Raw genomic sequence first — 10468 nt, forward strand, 5'->3', positions numbered from 1 at the left:
CCCCCAAAAAAATATTAAGTCATTAATATGGGGGTGAGAGGGTACTAACTAGAGACAATATGTGCACATCCCATGTTCATGCATGAAAACAAAAACCTCACAAGAAAACAAGTGATGTGTTAGGACTGGGATTCTCTGACACAGAATTTGTCCTCTTAAAAATTTGAAACTGATCAGAAGTAGAAGCATCCTTCCATGTGATCCACAATCATTATATTAATATTAACATTAATCCCATTTGTTAATTATTATAGAATTAATAAAGGCAGTGAGTCATCCTAATAATTAATGACAACCATGCCTCGATGCTTACCACTAATTTCTCATTAATTAATTAAGACTAGCCATGGATTAAAGTCGTGGTCGAAAGTCTTTTTTTGGTTTTGTGTTGATCCGCACGCGGGACACTTGCCTGACCGGCAGCCACCGCCTGACGTCCTACCGCCCACCTCAACTCTCACACCTTCATCTTCGCTGTTCAATCCCCTCTATGTGGACGCTCATGATTCATCACCCACCACCCCGGCCTATATTAATTTGTCGTCCAAGATTTTTTTATTAATTACTATATATGTGGGCACATCAATGATTTCTTTTTTTCTTTTTTCTTTTTTAATTTAGTCCAAGAAGTGGGAGTTCATCATCACCAAATTCTATAGCTCGGATTTAACTCATTAAATGCGTTAATTCGCAATTAATTTAATTCTTCTACTGTAATTAATTTGTCTGGAGAAGATAATTAAACACACCATTTTAATTCAAGTATAACGAGATGCTTAAAATACTAATACACACTGCAGAATTAATTTATATATTTACTTTTATAAAATAATCCATCCACTTAAATTTGCATGTGAAAAATAATAAGTTTTACAGAAAAAATGGGAAGAAGATAAATATATATTAAAGAGTGGGTTGCATAGGGGATAGTGTGGGAGATTGAGATTGGGAGTTGGATAAATGTGTAATATTTTAACAAATATGATAGAACCTTTACTTCCATTGGAGAGAAGATGAGTGGTTTTTGGCATAACTTTGGGGATCCATTTTGAGATCCCAATAACCCCACCTACCTATTATGAGTTTGTGCATTTTTCCTGAAAAACCAAAGCTACAACTACGTGCATATACTTTTTTAATTAATTAATGTTTTGGTTAATCATCCTTATCACGTAGGGAACATTTTTACTAAATGTTGTGTCTGCACTTTGCATATCCCAACATGTCGCTTATAAACGCGGACACCCCTTCCCAAAAGGACATCTATCTCGTACCTAAATCAATCAATTATAGCCAATTAATTACAGAATTGTTCTTTCTCTGTAATTGGATTTGGATATATGTAGCTGGTTTTTAAGTGTTAATTGGGCTGGGCTGGGCTTTGTAGATTGGGCCCTTACATGGCGTTGTGTTAATCTGAAAAAGCCCAAATTCAATTACCCAACACATCACCTTGTGAGAATCTTTTCCTTAAATTTTTATCATCATCACCAACAATATTTATGGACTTCCATCCAAAAATTACAACCACATTGAAAATTAAATAGATAAAATAATTGCTCATTTAAGAAAATTTTACACGTGAATTAATATCAATAAATACAGAATCTTGAAATTTATTATTCAATTATTTCCGGACAAAATTAAATTAAGTAATTGCATATATACAAAAGTAGTGCACATTCTGATATCTCTCCCTGACCCGCCTCTTCTCGTCACGGTTCACACCATTGGGACTTGGTTACCTGCAAGTACAACTACTACAGTAGCCTTGTCTACGAACTTGGAATCAAACCAAAAAAAATCAGTCACGTAGCATTCTACTCTTCTTCAAACAATGAAAAATTAAATACGCATGCAGAAGCATTTGTACCTCAGGAAGATCTAAAGGCAGCGAAAGGGGGACGAGGGACGTGAATTTCACGACATGCTTGACTCCTCATACGCCACCCGATTCAGCCAATCTATCAACGAGATTGGCATAGCCGAGTGGCATACAGGGAGCCAGGCATGTCCCATCACCATCCCATTTCACCTTCCACAAACCTTTAATTTCTACACAGAGAAGGGAAGGGAATAGAGTAGATATGCATGCCTGTGGGGCTGCAAGTGATGAGGAAGAAGGAATGGAGAGGAGCCAATTTATAGAGGTGAAGAATGATTCACTTACCTTGTATAAAGAGATATACAGCACTCAGTCACTAATTATTTTTATTTTGTGTAAAAAATCCAGCAATAAATGGGGATTCCTGTAATTAAATAAATGCAATCCACCAGGTCCTTTTCCACACAAACATATATGCGCGGACAATAATACCGCCGTGCCACCAATCTCTATGTTAGGTAAATCCTAATAATATTAACATTAATGCACCACACCATTTATTTCATTTTGCATACCCCTTATATTAATTTCCACAAAAAATAATAAATGCAACAAAGTGTGTCAATGGATATGGTACGATCCTATACAAACCCATAACATAATTTATCAGACTCATTGTATTTTTAGACCCAGGTCCAAATTCAAACCCATAAAAAAATTATAAATTGAGTCTGGGTAGGTCTCTATCCATTAATACCCATGGATCTATGTACCCAATTTGGACCCAAGCAGTATCTTTTTTTTTTTTTTTTTTTTTTTTTTTTTTTTCAATTCAATTGGTTATTATTTATTAATCGATTTATTATGGGTGTGCAATTTTCGGTTAACCGAATGAAAATTAACTAAATTTTAAAAATTCGATTTGATTTTGATTCTTTTTTAAGATTTTGATTATTCAATTCGATTTCAATTTTTTATGCAGATTAATCGAACCTAATCGGATACTAAATATATAATATATATATATATAATTCAAATATAATAAAAATATAATATATAAATATGAACTATCTTACTATAAGTATTTATAATAAAAAAACAATAATATTATAGTTAATGCATACTTAATTATTAATAATCTATAAAAAATAAATTAATATTATAATTTTTTATTATTTTCGGTTAATTCTGTACAAAAATCAAACAGAACTGAAATAAGTTCGATTTTTTTGCCGAATCAAACCAAATATATTTGTTCGATATTCAATCCATCATTTTGGCATACCAAAATTTCAGTTAACCGAATTGAATATCCCTACAATCTATATTCAAGTGAACAAATTTTAAAAAATTTAAGACACCATAACATTATTTATCATTTAATTCTTTAACCAAGAAAATTTTTTAAATAATAAATAATTAAATTATGAAAAAATTTAAAATAAAAAAAAAGAAATTTAGAATTAATTAGTATCATTTGTAGAAAAAAATTAAGTCTAGGTCTGACCCTACCCGAAAACTAGGTCCTGAGTCGAATTTAATAGAATGGATAGAGTTTAGGTATAGAATATTTTTTTTTAATTTTCTTTAGGTCCAAGTCTGAACAGAGTATTACCCTATCCATTGATAAACCTAAATGCAACCAAGATTCTTGAATCATTTTCCGACAATATAGAATTTGGAATGCTTTAAAAATTCAACTTTTTTTTTTGTTTTTCATTTTTGAAAAAATATGTGTAATAAAAGGGAGAGAAAATATGTCGGTATGACCATGTATATATGACTGCTGCATTAATAACACAAAACTTGGGTTTTCATTACAATCGATAAAATGAGAAATTTCAACATAGGGTGGCAGAATTATTGCCTTTTGACTAAACTTTTCTTAATATTCATTTAGACTGCGGTGTGCGAGAAATTCGATGAAGATTTATTGATTTGATGATGATTTTGAATTGGGTTATTATTATGAGAATAGTTGCTAATTTAAGCACATGGGGAAATTACATAATTGTATACTATAAAATCTGAGAGCAACCTCGGAAGGTTGTAACCTGGTGACGTGCACGTAATGGGGGAGTTTAAAGTAACAACTGCTGATTACCGTCACCTGGTCCGATTCTTTCAAGATTCTTGGAATGAGGGGTTTTCAAGATTTTGTAAAGAGGTTGCTGTAATGATCTTTAATCTCAAGAAAACGAAAAACTAGTGCTGACCGAATACTTTACCTACTTGTGTCGCGGACTGCTTTTGAGTTTACGCCGCGCCGGTGGTTATGATCTCTGATCCCCGGAGAGGACTTCCCGCCGCCGCTATGGAGAGATTTTCCGTTTTCTCTGACAGGTTTGTATGCGACCCTTTTGCGCTTCTCGTGCTTTCTCGTATTTAAAGTCGAGAGAACCTTGCAAGAAACATTGTTAGTATAACAAGAATTGGATGTAGTTACAACGCCAAGAATGTTTTGGAGTTCTGATGGCGTCTTTCATCATGCACTTTGGAAATAGGGTTTTGGAGTTTTACCTTTTTTTTTTTTTTTTTTCCTTTTTTGCATGATTTTATCTGCCGACTGATGTGCAGAAATTCCAAGAATGTACTCCAATGGCGGAGTTCACAATGTCGAAATCCGGGGCTTTGGTCTTTCGTTTCTTGTTTTGTCTGCCTCAAGTCCTCCGTCCCCTCCAACGAACACACCTATACACATATACGTGTGGGATACTTTTTTCTCTCCATTTAGGGCTAATTTTGGAGGCTTCTCATTGCGGCCGAGATGAAGTCCACCACCACCGCTAGTTCAGTCGCTTCGAATCAACAGGTGAATCCGCTTTCAACTTCTGTTTTCATCTTGATGGTATTGCTGTGTATCATTTCTCTCTAATGCTGCAATAATCAATTAGCTGTGATATATATATGTGTAAGAATGCAAGTATTACTCGGAAAGTAATCATAAAAAGGTTATAGGCTGGAAGCAATTGAAGCAGGACTTGGTGTTGTATAGCTTTTGCATGATGATTTCTTTAGAGGATTTGGTGAAATAGACATTGAAGGGGATTGAATGAATGGCTGAAGTCTTGAAGTGGTACGAATTTATAGATGGGATGGCATCAGTAACAATGGGCGCCTAAAGGGGATTTCAGGGGTAAAGACAAAGTAGTGATGGTATCCCTTGCGTGAAAGTATATCTTTTCAGTTAGAATACATATCATGGAAAGTGTCCAATAGCCTATGAATGTGGATGATTTCTGGTAGCTTTAGCTGCTGGTGCTGCAGGTGAAGATGCCTATGCATGCTCTCGTGAAGAGAAAGATGCCTATGCATGCTCTCGTGAAGAGAAAGATGCCTATGCACGCTCTCGTGAAGAGAAAGATGCTTATGCATGCTCTCGTGAAGGGAAAGACGCCAACTCACGCTCTCATGAAGAGAAAGATGCCTATTCACACTCTTGTGAAGATAAAGATGCCTATTCACACTCTCGTGAAGATAAAGATGCCAAAACAGTGGTTAAGATGCCATTCTGTGCCTATCTACTCAGAGTTTTCTATCTTTAGTGCAGTAGCATGAAAACCTCTATTGAGCATGGGTGGTGGTATAACCTGATGAATCAAATGATTCAAATCCATATATGCTACAATTTAGTTATGCGGTATTTTCATTTTATGTGTTTAAAATCTGGAATTAAGGCCATATCAGCTCATACCACTCAAAAGTGGTTGTGGTAGGATAACAAAACTGGTTGCATTTCTGTTTCACGGTGATAACATCAAATTAACATTAAACACTACGTGAGCTGCTAATAAATCTAACTAAAGAGAGGACAGATGAGAAAGAAGAAATTGGAGAGAGGGGTGAGGCTTACTGAATTGGGATCTAGAAAAAAATTAAGGTGAATAAACAAAAGTTCATGCCAGCAATAAAATCTATTTTCATAAACTAGGCATGCATTTTGGTTGAACCAAGATCCTTTCCAAGAATAATAAGGAAAAGTGATTTTAGGGGGAGTCTGGATTGATTTGTTAAGTATTTGCTTGAAGCTTATCGTCACTATCCTGCTCGTCCTTCCACTTCTTTTCCCTTTCGTTGCTTTTTCTTAAATAAACAGGATCTATGTTACATTAGGTAAATGCTCGACTCGGATTGTAGAATTTGACATGAATCAGATTTAATTCTCCATTTCCTACAGAACTAATCCATGTTATTCGAGTCTTGCTGCCTCCTAAGTGTTTTGCTGCAAATCCTGCCATCACGGCAAGAGATTAAGTAGCTCTCATTTACTTGGTTGGAGTCTAACTTTGCTCTTTATTTCATCTGCTACTTATATAATGAATAAATAAAAGGAGAAGCATGAAGGTCTATCCAAATTTCGTGCATCTTAGGTTGATCATCAATAAACAGGAGTCCCTTTTCAAGGATAACATATATAAAGAATAACTATAATTCCTCCAATGCATATAAGCTTTTAGTCTAATCATGCAGTTTCCACCTAAATTGTTGATTGTAGGAAACATATACTCGTACTCGTGATGACCCATTTTTTGATGGGATGCGAAGAGGTGAAGCAGCTGTCGTGAACAAGGGTAGTGCCTTTGACTTTCAAGGAAAATTGTCTAAGAATAATATTAATAGACCATCCTCAGACATTGGAGACCCGGGATCCAAAAATATCAGTATTACTGTAACTGAAGATGTCATTTACAGTCCAAAAAACTCGCCCTCAGACATTGTTCTTGAACCTATTGGCCGGTCATTATCTGGGAGATGGTCAAAGACTTCCTCACCTCTAGCACTTCTTGAGTCAGATTTGAGTAACTTCCATGATATGAATGAACCATCAACTGTTTCTGCTCCAGATGGCTCGGAATCAAAGGAACAGTCCACTACACAAAGTGGCACTGCCAGGCCTGCAATCCAATCATATAGTATGAGCAAGAGACAGACTGATATTTCCAATGTCCATCTTCCTCATTCAGCAGCATTATTTTATTGTGGGTCTTCTCCACAAATGGAAGTCGTTGAATCCTGTGGAAGTATTTACAAGCTAAATGTGTACCTGAAAGCTAGGAGGGCTGATGTGAATGCTGGTGTTCCTGGAAGGTTCCTGCGTGCTGTAATTGGGCCAGATATTGCAGGTAATTCCAATTAAATTGTGTTAGAATACATCTTCTCCTACCGTCTTCAATTTGTGTGCATTTCTCTCGTTGCAAATACTATTCAACATCTGGTAATCGATCTAGCTCTTATCCGTACACTGTAGAGATTCAGAAATCAAAGAAATATTTGTTGCTAGTCCTTGAGACAAGTAAATTTTGATCTTTGAAGAGAACACATGATCACTTTGATCTCTGATACTGTGGAACATTAATTACTTAAAAATTGATGTGCCAAAGATACACATTAGTGATAATTTGTATTCTCTCCTTATATGGTTTCTTCAAAGACGGTGAAATAAAATATGATGAGTAAAAGTGAAACACCAAGGAAAAATACACAGATGAACGAGAAGACGGACATGTTGTTAGCGTAAACTTCCAAGTGTCTGCATTTGTTTGCAAGTTATAAGAAGCATAATTACAGATAATATCGAATGAACTAGACTAGAGTGAGAAAGACATAATGTCCTTATTTCTACTCAAATGTGATGGAGGGGTCACAGGATGCAAAAGCCAAGGGGTTTTGACTCTCTCTCTCTCTCTCTCTCTCTCTCTCTCTTTTAATGTAAATTAGCATTTAGCGAACTAATTTGAAGTGTTCTCCTAATTCTTAAAGTGTATTTTTCTGTAACCTGACATACTATCATGCAGATGTGGGGTCTGTGGTTTCGACCATTATGTATGCTTTTTATCTTGATGAGACCCTTGGGAGCAACGAATTCTGTACTGTGCCAGTCATCAACATGAAGAGGGCTGATTTAGGGTTGCATGCTGATCTTCAATGGCTGATTTTCTCATGCCATATTGATCTGTCATCCTTAATTTTTGTTGACGAGGTATGCTCTATTCCATTATTTTTGGGAACAGAAAGTAGCCAGATCCATTATTTCGGCTGTTTTCCCGCAAATTGGTTTATCATGAAAACAATCCAACTTATATACATCTTTTGTAAATCTTAGGAATATTACCTGGAGATGTGTCAGATCAGTCAGTTTCATTTCAGTATGCATATAGGAGTATGCTTGTCCTTGTAGTTCGAATCTTACTTCTGAACACGTCTGCTTTACATTCATATTTGCTCCATCTCCACCATTTCATACTATACTTAGTGTGGTTCCTCTTGTCAGTTAGAAGCTAACTTTCTGTTTGTTTTGGTGACATTGACCAGATTGACTTTTCCTATTACGATTTGTTTGGAAGTCTCAAACTAGTTTTACTCAATTGTGATAAGATTCCATCTGAACAAGAGGTAAAATAATTCATCTTAATTTGCTGGTTTTTCTGCCAAGCTTATGGAAATGACAAGCATATGCTTCATATTTGGAGCAGGCACTGAGAGAGGCAATAGTTGAAGTCTTTCACTGCACAAAGGTTCATTTTGGTCTTTTACGGTTCACTGTTTATATGCTTAATGTATATATACCAGACATTACATTTCGACTATTCTGTTCTTGTACAGTCTGATAATTCATATCCTTGGGTTGATTCTATAACTGTGCGACAGGTAATGTATTCACATCATAAACTCAAACAATTCTTTGGTTTTTTCTTGTTTTCTACTGCATAAAACCTGGAGGCCTGTTGTCTCATATTGCAGAATAGAACATTTTAAATTTGTCATGCATCTGTTGTGTTATGAATTCATAATGATGATGGCATCATACCCTTGTGAAAAAATATGGGATCTTTGTAATTCCCATTTATAAAAACGATATTAGCTTCAGTGAAGATTCCTCCCCAATCAACTGAAAAATGAATAATGAAGTATTCTAGGAATTCTCACTTATATCAAAACTTAACTTCGTTATTCTACTATTACAGTTTCTCAGATGCTTTACATGGTAAAGCAGATAGTTCGCTATGGAAGGGATTTCTCATTGTGCAAAAGAACTATTTTGACCTGGATTTTCAGAAGATAAACTCAGGCAACAATTTGATCTTTAATGTTAAATTTGTTCTTCTTTCCTGGATGTCCAAATAAGATGTAAAGAATTGGGAATGTTCACGCATAATGTTCTTGACCAATATGTGTTTCTGTTATACGATGTATAAGAGAATATGCTGTGTGTTTTTTCTTTTTTCATTTCAGGATGTGTCATGCTGTACTGTTATTGCTGAAAAATTTGCAATGCATTCACCTGTGATATTGGCTGGACAAGGATTTAGTAGACTTCTGGTACACAGTCTCAACTTTCAGTAGCAATTACAACTACATGCATTCTGATTTGATGATTTAGTATAGTTATCTTCTAAGTAATTCGATTTTTTGCTGGCCTAATAATCTGGTCATTTCTTTTATCTGTAGATCACATAGCAAGAATACCAGAAAACAGAGAAATTTGTTCTGCAAATTTCTGCTTAGTCTGCCGCTAATTTACAACTGAGGGATTGTTTACCTTCTAGGCCTTCTGTAACTTCTGTATATGTGTTTTGAACTCGTGATCCTGTTAATCCCAGGGATCCTACCCTCAAGTTTTGACTTTTGAAGTTGACTCCATATAGCGTAGTCCAATAATTTTTTTTACCTTATTTTTACCTGATAGAAAAGATTTTATTATCAACTGAAAAACTGTGATTATGCTTTGCTTTGAATTTAGTGATGTCCTCGCTGGTCACTGGAAAATATTCTGCCTGTCATTTCTTTTCTCCTGTTGACAGTTAGCAGGCATCCTTCTGGATACTGAAAACCTCTCAAGATCACAATGTACATCCAAAGATAAATACATGGCCACATTGTTAATTAATGGAGCTGGTCGATTTGGATGCAATGGGCTTTACCAAATCTGTAAGATAAATTATATTGCCACACCTCTACCAATTTTGATTCATCTTTGACGAAAACACCTTTAGTCTTTTCCTCTTTCTGTTTTGTTTCCCAGTGAAGCACAAAACCTCTGGTTCATCTGACCTTACAGTGGAAGAAATTTTGCGGAAGGAGTTCAAGAAATGGACCAGATCAGGTTTTACATGTTTTCCTTTAACTCGGGAGTTGCTTTTGAAATTCAGAAAATTTTGAAAATCTGATGTAACGTAATAGAATATATTTTAGTGTCGGAACATACAAAGGAAATGTGCCTGATTGATTGGTCACTAATTTGACTCATTCTGTTGGTGTTAAAATTTGTTGATACAGGTAAACCAAATACAAGCAGTTCAAGACTGCTGGCACCGAATGTTGGGATGAGTTCAATTGGGATGTCAGTTGCGCAGCTACTCTCTTACAATTCCACTACGATTCAAGAAATAATACACTTTCAAAGTAATTAATTATGATGATTTACTGCATTTCGAGATTTGAGATATCTTGACATGGTTGTCATATCATGAGATTCTGCACTCACTTCATCAATAAGATTCTGGAGAACCATTGGCTTGTCTTGTTGACCTGCAATCCTTATTTTTCCTCATTAATCTGTGTTAACAGTTGTTTTATTTAATCAAAATTTCATCCCATGGTTCTCTTTCTGCCAGACTGGCTTTTGCGATAGTATCATGCGCC

At 35.4% G+C, this 10468-nt stretch overlaps 1 protein-coding gene across 3 annotated transcripts in view; it reads left to right on the forward strand.

Moving 5' to 3' along the window:
- Positions 3329-10468, forward strand: part of LOC105175824 (protein prune homolog) — an 8312-nt gene continuing 1172 nt past the window's right edge. The window contains exons 1-11 of one of the 3 annotated variants that reach the window (XM_011098418.2): positions 3330-4168; positions 4403-4637; positions 6321-6948; positions 7621-7805; positions 8138-8218; positions 8299-8340; positions 8429-8473; positions 9059-9145; positions 9628-9754; positions 9849-9929; positions 10103-10228. In XM_011098418.2, coding sequence (XP_011096720.1) covers positions 4593-4637; positions 6321-6948; positions 7621-7805; positions 8138-8218; positions 8299-8340; positions 8429-8473; positions 9059-9145; positions 9628-9754; positions 9849-9929; positions 10103-10228 — 1447 coding nt within the window. In that variant the 5' untranslated portion in view covers positions 3330-4168; positions 4403-4592. Of the gene's footprint in view, positions 4638-6320; positions 6949-7620; positions 7806-8137; positions 8219-8298; positions 8341-8428; positions 8474-9058; positions 9146-9627; positions 9755-9848; positions 9930-10102; positions 10229-10468 lie in introns of all 3 variants that reach the window. The other 2 variants (XR_002288160.1, XM_011098416.2) reach the window with 2 other exon arrangements.

Source organism: Sesamum indicum, linkage group LG12, assembly GCF_000512975.1.
Source record: "Sesamum indicum cultivar Zhongzhi No. 13 linkage group LG12, S_indicum_v1.0, whole genome shotgun sequence".
Lineage (NCBI taxonomy): Eukaryota > Viridiplantae > Streptophyta > Magnoliopsida > Lamiales > Pedaliaceae > Sesamum > Sesamum indicum.